We start from the raw sequence: 20300 nt of genomic DNA, 5'->3' as shown, positions 1-20300 counted from the left end.
GCCGCGAAACACAAATATGACCTATAGGGAGGTGAAATTCCCTCTACAATAGCCTGTACAATCTGATCTTCAGGAAAATGAAGGGCAAACACCCTAGTATAAAACTTAATGTCCTGTATGAAATCAGCCAAGTTTTCATCCAAGCGCTGTACACGATAATAGTACTTCTGAATAAGGGAGGACCTGGCCCTAGCAGGGATGAAGTTAGCTAGCAAGTGGGCATGGAAATCCTCAATAGATGATTGCTCGGCAATGGCTCTTACGATTTTATCAGAGAGAATACCAATAGCATACGGATAGATAATTTGCAAGATTTGACATGGAGAAAGAGAAAAAACAAGGGCATGATCCTGAAATTCCACTAGAAATCTTAAAAATGAAATTACGTCACTGGTGGTATTAACGGAAAACTTAGAAATACCTCTGAGCAACATTGCCAATGGATGAGGCAAGCTACTAAACCCGGGTGACATAGTAGGTAAAGGTTTCAATGGCAAAGAAGTTAATTCAGAACGGATGTTACTCAGCGATGCACGGCGTTCAGACTCGTTGTCCAATGGGGCAGAGATAGTTTGAGCAGCGATGGTTTTCCTATTTACTTCTCCCTTAGCAGGTTCTTCCTCGCTACCTACATTCACTATGGTGGGCTGATCAGATCTGGGAGGAACTTCCCCAGTTAACAATTGAGTGACCTTACTAGATAATTCGGAAATATTTTCCAGGAGCGTACTAGCTTCCTTCCTCTGAACGTCATTCAGTTTTAGAGACAACAGATCGTTAACCCTATTCGAAAAATGATATAGCCTACCTTGCACACGCTTAATTTGATTCGGAGACGGATCATTTTCATCAAAAAAACTAACTACAGAAGCTAGCCCAGTAACATTCTCCGTGATCGTGGAAAGAGAATCGTCAATTTCTTTCTCTCCCAAATTGGGGATGGAAATGGGCAAATCCAGGGACTCTCTAAGCTTGTTAGTGTCTATTGCAACCGTGCCTCCAGATTGCACATTTCTGATAGTTAATTCATAGATCAACTCCTCCTTGCGCAAATAGTTAAGAAGGAGAACATCGCGAGGGCCGGGCATGATGACAGACCAATTTTGAAAAGGTCAAAAAATTCCAGCAACTGAGAAAATGGTTAGAGTTCGGAACAAACAAAATTTAGCCGTCAAATGGGGCTAAATTGAGACCCATTCAACCACGCTCTGCTACCACTTGTTACCGTGTTTTGGTGGTAGTTATGCATGAAAGATGGTGCGGGGTGGTGAACGGGTCTCAAGCTACTAAAGTGAAATTAATTTTAAAATTTAACAAGGTTATATTTTCTTTTCAAAATTAGGTAACAACAAATAGAACAGGTACTTAGTAGCCGAAACACGATTGACAAATACATTTACATAGGTACCCCATTTGGGGCTTCAAAAGTCAGAAACATAATTCTTGAGCAATGAGCCCAACCTTACAATGAACACCATACAACAAAGGGGCCGAAAACCCCCAAACATGCCAGAAACATCTGCTTCCAATTACATCCAAAAGCCTCCTTGAGGCAGAAACACAATTTTCAAAAAGGGCAACTTCCCCCTAAAATACAAGCCTATCATAGGCCACTCCGAACTCCACCTTTAAGCCGTCCTCAAAGGACATATACACAGGGGCAAAATACCCAACCTACTGAGGTCTGTTAAATAACAAGAAGATTAATACATGACCTCTAAAATACAATTGAGAGGAGGCGAACTTGCACTCCTAATACACTTTGCTTAAGACCTACTTGGCACTAGGCCGTTAATACAAGGGCTAATCCCATACTACAGAGGTGACTTAATAGCAATTTACATTACATTACGGAAGAATTGGTTGAGAAAAATAAGTTCACCTCAGGACGATGTGAGTGGGAGCTCGAGAGGGTTAAGCACTCTCTATCCCGATATGTCGTTTTAAAAGAGAATATATGAAAAGAGTAGTTACATTTTAGGAAAAGGTTACATGGTTGAACGCTTAGAACCCGCCCCGAAAGTTAAACTGCTGAGCTAGCAAAGAAAGAAGTTATTAATCGGCCATTACCTTGTTGTTGACCGCTGCCGAAGAAAGAGGCGCTTCCCGCCCCCCTGCTATGTACTTAACACACTGAAAGATGGAACACAAGTGGCCCGGAGACCCGAAAATCAGCAGTTTATATCCTCTCGCGGAAGGTTCTAGGCGTTAGGGGAAAGAAAACACCCTCCCACAAACTCTTTATTGGGTAGGACCCCGCAACAGATTCAAGTTGGGGGAAGATACACCAGATTGGTCAGAAATTAATAGAAGAAATTCGGGATTGGATACATTCATAACAAGGGGAAGAAAGGGGTAAATATTGCCAACTTAAACAATGACAAAAAGAAATTTAACAAAGAACAAACTCTTGAAATTAAATTTTCTCCAAAAAAATAGTTCTTTGACTCCGCACTAGGTTGCACTATTGTAGATCTTCAGTAGTGTCCTCTAGAAGAGAAAGTTCACACTTCTTACTTCAAGCGAAACAAAAACACATCAAAAGTGACACAGTTCTAAAACTCCAAAATTTACAGGTAGTGACATCTTCTGAGAAGGTAGAAAATTAATAACGTCAATAAAGTTCAGACTTCCTCCAGCAGAGGAGTTTTAACTGGCGCGCATTTAAATTAGCGGCGTGGAGGTGTACCACCCGGTACAATTATTATTATTATTTCTTGAGAGATACCTTTTCTCTACACGTGCATACAAGCTGATCTTACACGCAAAGAGAAATGCAAGTAGATTGTATCAAATAGGTAGGCCCTAACTAATAAATTGCCTTCACAGCCTTAGGCCTACTTATGGCACGCAATTTACAATGTTAGTTGAAAATTTATAAGTACTTTGGTCTGCTTTCATGTATGGTTTTCTTTTAATTTTTATTTTTAGATTTCCCACTAATCAATTTCTTTCCACAGAAAACCGTTCTCCAGTGGCGTCGGAACCAAATTCTCTCTCCAATCTAAAGCTTCGTTTCATAACCGTAACGCGTTAACACGTACGGCCACCCCACTCGGTAATAATAATAATAATAATAATAATAATAATAATAATAATAATAATAATAATATGGCCTCAGTTACCGTGTTGTAGATCTCCCCTAAGTGGCGCCAATTTCGATATACCGATTTTGCTGCTACCTAGCAACGAAAGCAGAATTCTACTGGAGGGTTCCTATAAGTATATAATTATATTTATAATAACAAATTTATTTTATTAGGTTACTCTGAGTGCACCACCAAAGAGGTGTAACAAGCCAACACCACTGACATGGAGTATCAAGTTTTTTGACCGTCCTTCAAAAATCGATTGTCAAGTCGGAATCGAACCCACGAACTTGGAATCATCAGTAAGATAAACACTGATCCTTTGAGACAGCTTGGTAAAGGAATACCCAAAATAAAATTAGAATTAGGCATTTACATTATCATCTCAATATTTATCAAGAATTCACGAGAAAATCCACTGCAAAGTAGCCATTGTTGAAATTTTGCGTAACTCGTCCCATACATCCAGACCTCCACAGTATCAACGGAGCGGGTTAACCTGGTCGATAAGCTGTGCATATTTCATAAAGAATTGCTGGTGTTCGCCTCAGGCATGCTGGATAGCGGACTTGACGGCCGGTCTGCTCAGCATATTAGCGTATTAGTTTTCCTACCAGTTGGACCTAGTTAGATCCTTAATTGTGACTTCTTCTTAGGACGGCAGCTCCCTACGAAGGCTTGCGATTCAATTGATTATGAGTTGTTAAAGCCAGATAAGTGGCTGTCCCTGGGCGTTTAAACTTGAACGTCATCCCAGTTCGATCTCTCCCTGGAAAGAGCCTCAATACATATCGTTGCAGAGGATGCGAAAAGTTCGAAACTTAGGGTTCTGTCGTAAGGGAGACTTCACTTATTTCCTTTAATTCCAGGTGGAACATAGGGCCTCGACGAAATTTCTCCAGCCTATTCTATCTGCCGCCAATGCTTTCACCTCCCTGCATGTCTTGTTAACTCCTGCAATCTCCTTGTCTATGGTTCTCTTCCAGGTAATCCTCGGTCTGCCTTGTCTGCGACTGCCTTTTGGATTGCAACTCAATGCCTGCCTTGTGATACTTTCTTGTGGTCTTCTCAGTGTGTGCCCAATCCATCTCCATTTTCTTCTCATTATCTGTTCCTGTATGGAACTTTGACTTGTGGTCTCCCAAAGGTCTTTGTTTGAGATGGTTTTTGGCCACCATATTCTCATAATGTACCTCAAACACCGACTTATAAAAGTCTGTAACCTTGTGGTAATATCTTTGGTCACTTTCCAGGTCTCACTTCCATACAGTAACACAGATTTAACATTTGAGTTGAATATCCTTAGCTTCGTTTTTATACGAATGTGAGGGGATCTCCGTATTGGTCGTAACTGTGCAAAAGCTCCTTTGGCTTTATTTATACGACTCACCACATCTCTAAAAGTACCCCCATCCTGGCTTACCATGCTTCCTAAGTAGAAAAATTCCTCTACCCTTTGTATATCCATTCCATCTAGAGTCATGCTACAATTGTTACGATGGTTTATGCGCATTTCTTTAGTCTTTTTGTTATTAATCTTTAAGCCAACTTCTTTAGCTTCTATTTTTAAGTCATTGTCGTAAGGGAGAGCTGATGAGAAACGATCTGCACAATACAGTTCGCACATTGATTGATGGGAGCCACCGTAAAAACACTTGCAGGCCTATGAAGAAGTCTGATGTCTTTCCACAAATGGATCCACAAGACAAGCTGATATTGTTGTCACTGGCCGAGCAAAAGGTGCAGGTTGGTGTTTGATACCGCTATAAGATTCGAAGGAACTGAACAGCGGCCTAGATTAGCATGTGAGGAAAAAATTTATATGATGATCTCGGAAAGAAGTGAAAAATCCACAGCCTTTGTCCAGCCATTCGACCGGGTCAGGAATGTAATTGATGAAGCCCCCTCTAGCGGCGAGGATAGGAACTGTGCCAACTGCCGAAGCCTGTCTCACTCCTCTGGGGCAATGATAATGACTGACAGATGAAATGAAATGATGTTGGGGAGTATTGCTGGAATGAAAGATAGCAGTTAAAACCGGAGTACCCGGAGAAAATCCTGTCCTGCCTCCGCTTTTTTCAGCACAAATCTCACATGGAGTGACCAGGATTTGAACCACGGGACCCAGCGGTGAGAGGCCGGCGCACTGCCACCCGAGCCACGGAGGCTTGTCGGAAAGAAGTATGGTATTCAAAATGGGAAGACATTGGGCTTATAATTAGCGCTAGAAGGAAACATCCTAAGGAGACGCGGAACTTCCTAAGAACAAGAACAAATTCCCGGACATCCATCCAGACCAGGGCCACTCAGGGTGCATGCGCGTGTTGCATGCACTGTGCACGGTGCAAAAGACGACTTGGCTTGGTTGACCAGAGTGCAGAACCCCCACTCCTCGATTTGGAGCAATAGCGCTAACTCTCTCTTTCCTCACGTCTCTTTCGCTCGCTCCGCCTGTCTCCCTCTCCCCCACTTGCGCCGTAGCGCTCCAAATCCGGGCTGAGTTGAGCCGAGTATAGCCGAGTAGAGCCGAGCTTAGCCGAGTAGCCAAGAGACGAAGCGTTGATCCGAGCTATACCGAGCGGCACCGATGCACAGTGCACGGAGCTCTTGCGCCTCGCTCTGCACGCGTGAGATTTTGGGCGTTTGAGAGGCCCTGATCCAGACCATAGTGGACTCTGTACTGAAAAATTCGTTGGCATTTGTTAAACACCATAAGTGCCATATATTAGATTTTTTCCTTTTCCGATAAAATCAGAAAGGCGGAGCCCGCCTGACTGTTGAGAATTTCAACTTTGATTCATAATTCCAACCTCGCTCACATCTAAACAACAGATGAAAGAAATATTGTTCATATGAACAGATTAGGAGACCGGTCATTTCGATTCCCTAATCATCATCATCATCATCATCATCATCATCATCATCATCATCAATTTATAAATGCAATGCCTTGTCTGTGCAATCGATGTTCTCTGTTCTCAGCTCCTCGTGTCATTACATAATAAGGACCATAATGGATGTTCTGTGCCAAGTCTTGAAGGAACGTTTTCCTCGGTCGTCCTCGGCCTTTCTTCCCCGTGATTTTCCCTTCTAGCTGGTTGGTAAGAAAGATATTTTGTGGCAAGATGTGGCCAGAGAATTTAGATCTTCTTTTTTTTTTTGCATCGTTAACATCGGTTCTTTCTTCCCTTGAATTTTTTGCAGAACGCTTTTGTTTGTTCGCTTTTCAATCCATTTAATCCTTAGCATTCATCTCCAGATCCACATCTCAAACGCTTCCAGTCGTTTCCAATCCTGATCTCTGGCAGCCATACAATAGCATACTGCATACAAAAGAAATTCACAAATTTCTTCCTGATTCCAAAATCTAAATTTGCAATGATTAAAAGATCTCTCTTATTACAAAACGCCTGTTAGGCAAGCGCTATTCGCATTTTGATCTCCTTGCTGCTCCTGTTATAATTAGTGATCATGCATTCTAGATAAGGAAAACTGCTGACTTGCTCCACTATCTTGTCAGTAAGCTTGATGCTGGGCTAATTCCTTCAAGATGATTACTCATAAATAATACCGTGGTCGTCTTAACAATGTTTAAGCGTGAATCTGACAGTGCTGATGACAATACATTCAGCATCTTGGACAACTTCATTCTCGGAGTCCGCTACAATTCTATGTCATCTGCAAATCGAATGCATTGGATATGATGCCCATTTACTTTTATTCCTTTGGCATTTGACTTACGTTTACTTATGGCTTCTTCATTGAATCAATTAAAAAGGTACGGTGAGAGAGAGCAGCACTGCCTTTCACCTTTCCTGATTTTTTCTGTCTGGATGCTCCCTCTGCTATTAGGTGGATTATCTCTCTCCTACCAGTCATCTTCTTCAGAAGCACATCCTCTCTATGGATACCACCCAGCCACACAGAGGCTAAAATCTAGAAAAAAGTTTTCTCCGCACATCAGTTAACCTTGAGGGGAAAGCAGAGAATGCTAGAGTCACAATGTGGAAAGAAAGAATCCACCACCTTTCCAACTGGATGAGGACACCAGGAGAAGTGGACAGTATGGAAAGCCCTTAACAGACTCCGTACAGAAGTCGGCAGAACAAAAGTAAATTTGCGGAAGTGGGGCTTCTCAAGTGATTCATCACTTTGTGATTGCGGAGAGCAGCAGACGATCCAACATCTATGTCAGTGTGTTTTATGTCCTTCAATGTGCACTATGAAAGATTTGATTGCAGCCTCCCCCAACGCTATTGACGTCGCCCAATACTGGGCAAGCATCATCTAGCTCTCGAATATTGTTGCTCTATCTGTGATTGTATAATAGACTTGTATATTTGTATACTAGGAATGTAGATATCTTGTTGCTTTTTGTTAAATATCTGTAAGTAAAGTTGATACTTCTGACACGAATAAAGAAAGACCAACATAAATCAGTGTTTCCATATCGGCAAGATTCCGTGCACTCGACAGGCATATTTCAAGAAAATCTCTCAAATAGTTGCAGTGGTATTGTATACTCTCTTAAATTAACATTATCTAGTGCATAAGCTGTTAAAACTCATTGCGATGTGTACACGAGCATCTAGTGGAGTACACACGTGTGCTAGTCTCTACGTATGAGGAATTAATTCCTGTCCGATATTTTTGTTACCCCCTGTACTGCTTGGCCTATAATATCCACTTCAGCTAAATGTGTCAGTCATTCTGAAACACCTCTGTCTTTCCAGGACATTTACCATTTTAAAAGAGGACTTACCTCGCATTGTGTAAACCTATGGAGTGTATTTTATTTGTAGTGCCATCGAGATGTCAAGAGCGCACGGGTTAACGCGTGCACGTCACATCTGTTGTTGCAGGAGCGGAGGGTGCGTTCAAGAAGTTGAAGCCGGAGCCACAGCCTCTGATCGGCAGCGGTGGTCCGTCCCCCACGGGAGGACCCCAGCACGCCGGACATACCCCCACCACAGCATCCTGCCCAACGCCCGCCCGCCGTCGACATCGTACTACCTTCACACAGGTACGAGCTCATCTTACAACATTCAATGCGTACAACCATAGCGGACCAGGTCCATCTGGCAATATTTTAACACATGAACTCCAGAAGTCTTTTTCCTAGTTGTTTTTACGTCGCACCGACACAGATAGGTCTTACGGCAACGATCGGACAGAAAAGGGCTAGGAGTGGAAAGGAAGCGGTCCTGGCCTTGATTAAGGTACAGCCCCAGCATTTGCCTGGTGTGAAAATGGGAAACCACGGAAAACCCTTGTCAGGGCTGCCGAAAGTGGGGTTCGAACCTACTATCTCCCGAATACTGAATACTGGCCGCACTTAAGCGACTGCAGCTATCGAGCTCGGTCCAGAAGTTTTTAATAGATAAATAATTACTCTGAAGTGGCAATGTAAAAGTAAATATGGAAGTATACAGTGAAAACTACTACCCGCGAAACTTTTAGCGACACTTCGTTTTACGGGGATGAGGGGGCAAGAAGGGAACTCAACTTTCCGTGCAGAACTGCCAACTGAATGGAAATGAAATCTGAATTGAATCGATAGTGTTATCGATACGAGTTTTCCAAAGCTTTATTATCTAAAGCTCACAATTGCGTCATACACCCACACATGTATATATTATGTCTCGTTGTGAAATTATTCTTTATTATCCATTATAATATCAACCATAATGAAATAGAGTGGCCTAGCTCTTTTTACTAGGGGTAGTTTAGAGAAGCAGGGAATGTTTTAATCCTCTTAATTGTGGAAACAGATATTCTCGTATATGCGGCAGATCGTTCAATCAACTTACTTATAGCAACTCTTTATTTTATTTTTTTTTTCCTGCATCACAGCAGTCTTCTACGTCTGCTGTTATTATTCTGTCCTCACTGTGAAAAGAGTTGTAAGGTATTCATGTGATGTACTTGGATTTTCCTCAGCCATTCCAACAGCTTTCAAAAGTTCATTTGTCACCTATATTTCTTTGTTTCATTGTAAATATAACAATAGTATTCGAAGTTTTACGATTACACCGCCATATGTCTTACGACGATGCACAATCGATTGATTTTTGATGTCATAGGTTGCCAATCCATGTCTCGAAGGTAACCGAGGTCTACCTATTTAGCACTGAAAGTTTCGCGGATAGTATTCATTTCTTACTGTCTTGTACCTGAAATATACAAATCAATTAATTAATGAATATTATTAAGGATTCCAGTTATAAATAAAACAATACTCTTCACCAGAAGATTAAAAATTATTACTCATTTACATTTCCTATTTCATTGATTGTAATATGGCTGTGAAGGCAGAAACATCTATTTTCGTTTCTTCTTTAAAACATGCCAACTATGGGATAGCAAATGAACTAATGACTTGCTTCACTAAGGCAGTGAATAGAACTGAGTTTCCAGTAACCAGCTGTGTCAAAACATATAAAAACTGGACTTGCTTCACTATGGTCATGAATCCACTGCATGATAGTATCAGATTGTTAAGGATGAAATGACTGATATCGAAATGAACAGTTGTTGTTGTTGTACCCTTGGTTGTTGTGATCTAGGCAACTTCTCTGCTTCGGCTGTGTAGCAACTGTGGATCTTCATCAGGCGAATATTGTAGTTCCGCAAGTTGAACCTAATTCTCCACCCAGTATCTCTACAATATTTACGCATGGAATCATTCCAGTTCAGCCTTGTGGTGTGGTCTAGGAAAGTGCATTTTTCTGCTTTCCTGGAACAGAAACATTCCGCTTTCAAGTGGAATAGTAGTCTAATATACGATATTTGCCACCCGTGAATAAGCACAACGGCTAGATGCTAGTTAGGCTCCAAAACACATGCCTTAACAGAGCTGACATCAAAGGAAGATGATGGCAATGTTTGGTGGTGTTATTCCAATATTTGCTATTTGAAAATTTAACCAACCTTCTGCATGGAGACTTTATAGACACAGTAGTTATAATTCACTCTTATTTATTAACATGTATTGAAATCACCAGTGCTGGGTACTGCAGGATACAACTCGACGAAATGCATCAGTAAATAAGCGTTAAGCATCCTACATTGGTCAACAGGGATTCATTTATTATACATGCAACCATGCGTATATAACAAAACGGTACAAATACTGCACACCTTGCACTAGGGCTTTTCATATTCTACGATACTCAGCATGACACTCGTCAACCGAAAACCGCCTTGTTGTGAATCATTTTGAACGGGGAAGCAGTTCAACAATGAAACAGTCTTCGTGGAATTTCAGACGACCACGAAGTTGGAAAATATATTATTATTATTATTAATTATTACCACGCTGTTCCACATGAAATATCTGAGTTGGAAGTGAAACTTCAAACAACAGGAATTGTGTAACAATGAACAATTTTTAATGGAAATAGGCACCATTTAATTTCTTAGGAGAATATTGAATTAACTGGTGCCTATCTTCATTGAAAAGGGTTCATCGTTAAACAGTTTCTGTTGTTTCGAAATTTCATGTGCGGCAACGTGGTGATAATAATATAGGTATTGGCCCAATTCAATAGTAAGGCCATAGCATATGGCTTATGACAACCTGTGATCTCATCGATGACGATTTACGTTGATAAGTTTTGTCAGTAAATTCCTTCATCAAGAAGATGACGGATGCTTTGTCTGAGGAATTCAACCTGTCAGTTCTTCTCCAGGGAGAAGTGCAATAAATGTATAACATTTCAGTAATGCAACCACGCTTTGCAAAATTGTTTACCTAAACGGGATTAAAAGCATACGTCGAGGCTAAGAAATGCAAACTTTGAAGCGCACAAAATATAGTCAGATGCACCGATGATTCATTCAGTTCATTCCGTATCGTTTTCCTAGTCTTTATCAGTGTGTCATGATACATTGTCACAGATTACTTTACAGAGGCACGATTAGGGAGTAAACTTATTATAACAGATTTTTATCAATTTGGAACAGAGTTGAAAGCTACTGCACAAAATTAAATGATATCGTCGACTACAACAAATTAGTAAGACGCAACATGAGTTACCAGTACGTTAAGCTTGCTGCCTACACATCAGGCGATCTCATCTATTGATTACGCTGTGGGGGTTCCAAATCGATCTCGTACAGTACTCAATTATTCTAGAAACCGGAAACGTGTACAATTCTAGAAGTTGAGTGGGGATATATGAATAAATGGCTAGCCTATGGAATGTTAGCATTCAAGCAGAGTTCGTCATCATGCGTCTTCGTTCACAACTGTGGGGATTATATAATACCAGCTGATGTACCCGTGCTTCGCTACGCAATTCTCAGAAATACTGTATTTGTGATTTTCCAAACTAAAGTCAGCATAGATCATTACAATGACGTCAGTAGATGTGTAGCGATTAAAAGCAACGTTACCATACAAAATACTCGATCAAATGAAAAACCGCACAGTACTACGCTGCCGATCTACTGTAACAATCCAGAGGTCCAGTGCTGGAATGAACAGGCCGCAGACAGCCGCGAACACTCTTCTGCCATTATTCCGTTAAATATGCACATTGCTCATTTCAATCAGTGTTTTAGGGTAGGGATTGAATATCTGGAATGCTATGATGAACCCGTGTATTATGTACCAGTAGTATCAGAAAAATTAAGAACCAGAGGAATGGCATGCTAAAGAAGAGAGAGATCTAACTCCCCAGCTACTTTCCACCCGTATTCAGGTAGTCTTTTATAGTCGGTACGCAGCAGTAATCCCATCTATCTGAGATGAGTGGCAGCAGAAGACAGAAAGCGCATCACAAGAGACAATGGTCAATATAATGTTATTGTTGATCAATTTTTATGAGATTTCGATATTGTAGACCTTCACATTTAATTTTCTTCCGACTCTGTGATATTAGGTATCTTATAAAATTATGTATAACGTAGGCAGTAGTTCTTTATTCCGGACTTTACACACCAATTTTCATTAATTTCTATTTGCCCATTTTCTCGTTGCTCGGTGTTGATATGGACTTAGCAACAAAAATCCAAATTCATGAGAATCTCTGTTATCATAGCTAGTATGATAAAATGTATAAGACATAAATGATCGGGAATTCTAAAAATATTTAAATTTAGTTATGTAGTATCAACAGGACCCCTAATAACATAAATATATGAGAATTAAATTGTAGGCCTTCCCCGAAACTACCATTTCAATCAGATTGAATAAAATTATTTATGGCCTATATTGAATTCTCTTCAGCTGTTTTCTCGTGATGCGCATACATACATACATACATACATACATTACATACATACATAATACATACATACATAATACATACAGACAGCCAGACAGACAGACAGAAATTACGGAAAATTAGAAAGTGCATTTCCTTATTACTGTGGACACGACCAATACAGAAATGCAATTCTTTTTATATTCTGAGAATTGTAAAGACAAAACTGCTATAATGTATATAGACACAACTTTCGACTGCAAAATAGTAGTCGCATGCAGGTACTGAAGATCTATATATCGTGACTTTGTGTCTACTCGTCGGCGATATTATCTTAAGTGCACACCCTGTCCACCACCTATCAAACTTATAGTAGGCTACCCGGACCTAATCAGGAAAATTTCCATGTACGACTTGTGAAACAAATAGTAACTCCTCTGCCATCAACGTCATCTGAGGAGCAGTCTAGCCTATCTAACGTCATGCTGCACTATCTGCAGGTACATGCGGTGTTGGTGGTGATTTTTGTTTTAAGGGGAAGTAAATCTAGCTAATCATCCTATCTGAACAAATTAAGTGGAAAATAAATTCAAACAAAACAAAATTATTCATTCAACGAAAGAATTTGGAAACGAAGTGCAAAATAAAACAAACAAAAATATTGAATTAACCCGAAAAAATCACTAACGAATCAAAAGGGAACGTGGGTTCCCTGAGTAACAGAACACTTTCAATTTACATTTCCTTGATTAATCCACTGTCGCACATAAAGATCAGCAGTAGTCGCGTCATTGGCTAATATGCGTTCGAGTGTTTCGTGCAGGCCGACCTAAAATACAGAAATCGGCGCACTCTGTGAGGATGTGGGCCACGGTGAAGTAGGCACCAAAAGAACACACTGGGATGTCGCTAGAGCTGTTCATACTTCTAGCGCTGATTTACTCAAGCTAGAATCAAAATATTCGCAAATATTTTTCGTTCTGATTACGACTCACCTAATTACCATCCAATGGCTGCATCGTTGTTCAACGCAGAATATTACAACCAATAAGTGCCATCAAGTAAAGAGAAAGTCGTGTTGAATACGAGCTGTTTACTATAAAAAAATATTAACATTTACATTGTTGAAATATGGTACCAAAGAATACACTGGTTCTGAACCAAAGTGCAGTTGTAATTATGAAGAAAAATGTTCATTTTTCCAATCCTATACATACATTTCTATGTTCCTCTGCTTGTCAATAGTACCACCGTTACTGCCAATGTTACCACTTAATACCCCGTATTCCATCAAAACTACCGAACCGAGAGAAATTAAGAATGTAACTCTAATTAGGACAACGTAATGTTCTAAAAATGCAGAAAGTCTCTCTTTCATTGTATTCAGCATATCTGGAAGATGACAACTGGTAGAAATTTAACGTCGCCTTCTTTTCCTACCCCTTTTCCCACACCTGTGGGGTCGCGAGTGAGAAATGTGTAATTGCTATTTGCTTTACGTCGCACCGACACAGATAGGTCTTATGCCGACGATGGGACAGGAAAGGGCTAGGAATGGGAAGGAAGCGGCCGTGGCCTTAATTAAGGTACAACCCCATCATTTGCCTGGTGTGAAAATGGGAAACCACGGAAAACCATTTTCAGGGCTGCCAACAGTGAGGTTCGAACCTAATATCTCTCGAATACTGCGAAATGTGTCGTACATGTGGATTTGGCCCTGTTTTACGGCCGGATACCCTTCCTGACGCCAACCCTATGTGAAGGGATGCAATCGCTATTGTGTGTCTCTGTAGTGGTTGGTAATGTGGTATGTTGTTTGAATATCATGAGGAGAGTGTTGGAACGGACACATATACCCAGTCCCCGAGTAGGAAGAATTAATCAGAAGCGATTAAAATCCCCGACCCGTCCGGAAATCGAACCCGGGACCCTCTGAACCGAAGGCAAGTACGCTGACCATTCAGCCAACGAGTCGAACTGGTAGAAATTTAACGTATGACAGGATAAATCCAACAGGCGGCGTAACAAGCCGTTAGGGTTCTGGCCTGCCAAAACGACTGCCGCCCAGCAGGATGCATATCATATTGTTTGGATTTCGTTGACTGAGTCCACTACCTCTCATACCAGATAAATCCCGAGTTGGTCTCATGAGTTTCAGTGTTGCCCGCTCCAATCCTCAGTACAGACTTAAAATTTCAAGAACATTCAGTTGCCAAACAGATGAAAATAAGCTCTATTTTGTGTGAGCAACTGTCTTCATAAATTATTGTATGTCCAAACCTTGTTCGGGTTCTCAACCTTGTCGGTTATGAAGTGAGATTAATATTCGTAGCGAGTTTTTACGACTGGATGACATTCCTGACGTCAACCTCATTAGAGGAGTTAATTAGATGAAATTAATGACGTGATGTACGATAGCAAAAAAGGAGAAGGTGAAACATGGTGCTGGCATCTAGCCTTGAACTATGCCAAGTTAAAATACAGATCCTGATTGACTGACGAAGATCTGTTGGCGCGACTGAAAATATATTTACCCGAAGTAAACCCAGGATTTATTGAAATAAATTCTTGTCACTTATTTTTTGTTTAGTCTTTAATACCATCGGTATTTGTCTAAGAATCCCCAACTGACTGAATGCATTTTTCTCGATCTGCCTGTTCATTCTGAACTACGTGGCGTTTGCTGACTAGGTCGGTTGTTTATCACGGGGTTTAGGGATTGTCCATCCATTCAGTATAGAATGGTGCAGAACTATTTCTCACGAGTATATAGATATCCCAAAGGAAAAACTTTCCAGGTGCCATATTTAAACTTTTACAGAACAGAGAAAAGAATCTAGCGCAGTTATTTTCCAAAGAAATTACACTATTGGCGGACAAAATTCTGAAATTTACAATAAAAATTTGTTTATTTTTGCGTTATACAAATCAAGTTTATTTTATGAATATAGAGCCTGTTCTCCTTACAGTGGAAAAACGTTGCAAAAAGATATACCAACATTACAAAATTAATTCCGATTTAAATTTTCGCATGTAAAGAACTAAATTAAATGTACCGTTTGAACCAATTTGTATATAAGTCCTCATCATCAAAAGCAGGGAAATTTCTCATAACCTTATTTTCATTAACATGGTGAGTATTCAGTAATTACACAACAAGTGGCTGAGCGGTTTGACTCACGTAACTAACAGCTTACATTCGGAAGATAGTGGGTTCAAACCCCACTGTCGGCAGCCTTGAAGATTTGTTTTTCGTAGTTTCCCATTTTCATACCAGGAAAATGTTGGGGCTGTACCTTAATTAAGGCCGCGGCCCCTTCCTTTCCAAACCTAGTCCTTTACTATCACATCGTCGCCATAAGATATATTTGTTTCAGTGCAAAGTAAATCAAATTTTTTAAAATACTGAGTCATTTTTACAACATCTTGCTTCATGTAAGGTTTGTTCGAATCCCGTTCCTGGAGGTCTTTCGCAGGTACACCTGTCTCCTTGTATGTTGTGTATGTGTGCTTTCCCACTGTTCTACAATGGATTTCACTCTTCTCTCTTCTGTCGAACTTAATCTTTCCTTATTATTATTATTATTATTATTATTATTATTATTATTATTATTATTATTATTATTATTATTATTATTATTATTATTATTATTATTATTACGCTGTCCGCCGTTGAAACTTTGTTTTGTTCAGCCATAATGTTAAGCGTTGTAACATTTTTCCACAAGTTCCTAGATTGGTAGTCCTATACACAACACTGTATTTCGCTTTTAACACCATAGTATAGATCAGAGTATTAGTAACTTATTTCCATTAAAACATTACATTCGAAAACAGGGGTCACTTGCAACGTTTTTCTATTTGGGTATTCATCTGATCTGGATTGATTTCATTTTTCTTTTACTCTTCAGAATTTTTGTGACTTTTTCAAATGGATTCCAAGCCTTTCTTGATCGCATTCAAAAGACGTGTCAGCTTTTCAGTAAGTGTGTGCTCCTGTCGACAGGAGCAGCTGGCCGAGCTAGAAGCCGCCTTCGCCAAGTCCCACTATCCCGACATCTACTGCAGAGAGGAGCTGGCTCGTACCACCAAGCTCAACGAGGCTCGCATTCAGGTAAGTGAGCTCTTTCCCACTGCATGAGTAGGTTGTTCAAGTAGCTTGTACAGGTTGTGGGACCAGGAGGAGAAATCGTTCGTTACCTTCATATGTACGCCACCAGTTTCAAAGCACGCCTTCAAATATGTCACCATGCCTCGTTGAATTCTCTTTAGCATATAGAGACACCGAAAATCAGGGATTTCTTTTCCTGGAGATGGTCAGCATTCCCGATTCTCGCAGCGTGCACCTCGAAATTCATCGGGTTCAGGTCAGGTGACATGGTGGCCTTTCTACAGACCCCTTTTTCCTAATTAATAGTCCAGGATAAATATTATCCAGTTAGTACCGTTAACCGATGTAAGTAAATTGCACTCAGATTTTTGTTGTTGCGGATAAAAAAACCGTATAATTTATCGCTCTAATTTATTTCAGGAAGACTTAATAAATGCACACCCACACATACAATTATACTGAACCGTGAATGACCCCATTTCTTACTGCTGCCAATTTGCAAGTCTTTGTCCTCTTCACAGCAGGTAGTCAGGCTCCATGAGAATATTATAATCCTTGCTGACAGGCTCCCCTTATGTCCACTTCGCCTTGCAAGTTCTGTCACTCCATAGACATGTGTGTTTGAACACAGGGCTGCTGACCCCCCACAACACATGATGCCTGGTTTTTGGTTCAGTTCCAGAGAAAGTCCAGTAATTGAAACATCAGAACTCAGTGAACACTGATAAGTGAATAGCAACAATGCTAAACGACAGAACAGTACTCCTCACAACAATGACCATTAACACTGGTCAAATCACACTCACGACAACTGCTCCACACGCGGTGGTCCACAATCCACGGTGGTGCACACCCAGTACTCTCCTCAATACACGACGATGCTCTGATTCCTGCGGGACGCAGATGACAACCAGCACTACTGCCATCAAGCTGCAGTCATTCACTCTACGTCAGTACACGTACAGCACTCCAGTAAGTACTCCAAGGCAGTACACACACCGTATTCCTCTCAGATACTCTGACTGCGGAACACTGGCGGCACAGCCAACAATTGTTGCCCCTGTCCGAACTCCAGCAATGACTGGTGGAACACCCACCACACACTGAACACTCCAACGTACTCGTCTTCCAGAAGGTTCAGAGCAAAACCAGACGAAGAGAACACTACACGGTTAATCGGCCATGCTCTCAGGAGTTCCTTCCAGGAAGTACAAAAGGAGGCTACGGCAAGGTTGGCACGTAACAGTATAAATCATTCGGTATGTCTCCCTGTTTAAGCTAGGCCTGGCACACGCATGCACATAAATGGTGTCCCGATATAAACAAAGCATGGCGTCCCCCACCTCCTTGTTGAACGCATTGCTGCAGGTAGACAACCCTCTACAAGACTTGTGGCTGAAATGGGCATAGTGGTGGTCGTGTCGGATCATTACTTCATATTGTGCACGGACATATCATCGAGGGAACCTTGTATGGAGTTGAATTTTGTCGAATATGCTGTCTTGGATGTGCACTGTCACTGTTTCGGAATAGGGAGACGACTTTCAATGACTAGACATAAGATACTGAATATGAGTTCCTTTATTCGTAGCGAACGAGAATGTTGCTACATGTCTGCAACTGACAAAGTTTCTGAAACTCTCGTATCAGTTAATAAATGTATTTATTTATTTATTTATTTATTTATTTATTTATTTATTTATTTATTTATTTATTTATTTATTCAAACTTCCCATCACCCACAACGCCCCTGTTGAGCGTAGCATGTGAGGCGCTGGTCCTACTCCGCAGTTGTATCCCCGACCGCTCCAGGACATTGCCCTTGAGGCGGTAGAGGTGTGATCAGTCACTGAGTCCGGGAGAAAACCCCCTGGAGGATAAACGTATTATTATTATTATTATTATTATTATTATTATTATTATTATTATTATTATTATTATTATTATTATTATTATTTCAGATTCGAAATAGACATATCACCTGAAATATTGTCCGGCTCTATGGATAAATGGTTGGCGTGCTGGCCTTTGGTCACAGGGGTCCCGGGTTCGATTCGCGGCAGCGTAGGGAATGTTAAACATAATATGTTAATTCCCTAGCACGGGGACTGGGTGTATGTGTCGTCTTCATCATCATTTCATCCTCACCACGACGCGCAGATCGCCTACGGGAGTCAAGTCAAAAAACCTGCACCTGGCGAGCCGAAGTCCTCGGACACATTCCGGCACTAAAAGCCATACGTCATTACAATACCTAAAATATTTAATACCGGGCGAGTTGGCCGTGCGGTCAGGGGCACGTGGCTGTGAGCTTGCATGCGGGATATAGTGGGTTCGAATCCCACTGTCGGCAGCCCTGAAGATGGTTTTCCGTAGTTTCCCATTTTCACACCAGGCAAATGCTGGGACTGTACCTTAAATAAGGCCACGGCCGCTTCTTTCCAACTCCTAAGCCTTTCCTGTCCTATCGTCGCCATAAGACGTATCTGTGTCGGTGCGACGTAAAACAACTAGCAAAAAATATATATATATATATATATAGTGAGAAATAAAAATCAAAAGGAGAAATACATAACCTTAAAAGAAATTAGTATCTATAGCACAAAATAAGTAACTGTAATCTTAAATTGACACCAGTTAGAAAAGCAATTGACAAAAAAGAAAAACAGGGAAAGTAACGCAGGAAATACTTACGATATGTTTGATAAGAGATGAAGTATGCCAGTTAGTATCAACTACACATTAAATTTTACAGAGTCTCTAGTAATTAATATTTTTGCGGTTTTCGGTACATTATGTTTATGTTTGGTTTGAGAAATGATATGTTGTAGAAATGTCCATCCATCACTTTTGCGGAGTTATTGAAGGTAACATGGGTTTTTTTCACCTTAGTCTTTCAGCTGAGAATAGAGTGAAAAACCTCACCAGTCTTTGTCATTTGGTTCGTTCTTCCAGAATGAAATTTCTCAAATACCCTTGCACAAAATCTTAGATATAGCTACCTTATGCACATAGAAGAACTGCTTCAGGAGGTAAGTATCAGACTTTTTTAAACAACTCTGGAGAGCAATCCCTGACAGTTAACGTGAATATTTCAAACATTGGTAACCTCAATAATTGTTTCTCAATTTTGTTTATTCCTCCTTATGCCCATGTTATGTTCAATGTTACCTGTTAATGCACTCGTTTTTAAACGGCTTTAACGCTCTGAACAACGGGTTATATTTTCTTCGCCATAAACATTTACGTATTTTGTTGTGTTACTCATTTTCAAATGCAGCTTCCATAGAAACCTGGGAATTTGCGCTGCGGTTTTTCATCCCATCTCCAGCTATACTTGCCGGATGTCGACTGGTTTGCGCTGGAATATTATACTGGTGTGCTCTCAACGCGGATGGAGTGAGCCCTGAGTGGAGAGGCGGGCGAGCACAAGAGTTGACAAAAATTGTGCTTATAGAATCACTGTAAACGTACCGGTTCCATGGCTAAATGATTAGCATGCTGGCCTTTCGTCCGAGAGGACTCTGATTCGATTCCCGACCGGGTCGAGGATTTTAACATTAATTGGTTAATTCCTCTTGCTCCGGGACTGGGTGTTTGTGTTTTCATTCATTGGAATTCATACTAGGTACGGTCCCATTCCCACAGACGTGTATGTCACGCACTGGGTGCCTACTCAGCCTCTGCGGAGGCCATATGACATTATTATTATTATTATTATTATTATTATTATTATTATTATTATTATTATTATTATTATTATTATTATTACATACGTATACGTGTTCCAACAGATGATCTCTGTTTATCACTAGCAAGGAGACTACGCACGTGTCACCTGGGATTAGGTTCTTTCTTGGTGGGGTTATAGAGAGTGGTCAAAAGAGTTAC

At 40.6% G+C, this 20300-nt stretch overlaps 1 protein-coding gene across 1 annotated transcript in view; it reads left to right on the top strand.

The window, feature by feature from the left end:
• Window positions 1-20300, top strand: part of LOC136883269 (homeobox protein unc-42) — a 311123-nt gene that overhangs the window by 96035 nt on the left and 194788 nt on the right. The window contains exons 4-5 of the mRNA XM_068229685.1: window positions 7952-8112; window positions 16305-16412. Of these exons, the coding sequence (XP_068085786.1) occupies window positions 7952-8112; window positions 16305-16412 (269 nt within the window). The remainder of the gene's footprint in view (window positions 1-7951; window positions 8113-16304; window positions 16413-20300) is intronic.

Source organism: Anabrus simplex, chromosome 11 (genome assembly GCF_040414725.1).
Source record: "Anabrus simplex isolate iqAnaSimp1 chromosome 11, ASM4041472v1, whole genome shotgun sequence".
Classification (NCBI taxonomy): Eukaryota; Metazoa; Arthropoda; class Insecta; order Orthoptera; family Tettigoniidae; genus Anabrus; species Anabrus simplex.
Note: the sequence above shows the minus strand (reverse complement) of the source record. Positions and strands in the feature narration are given on the sequence as shown.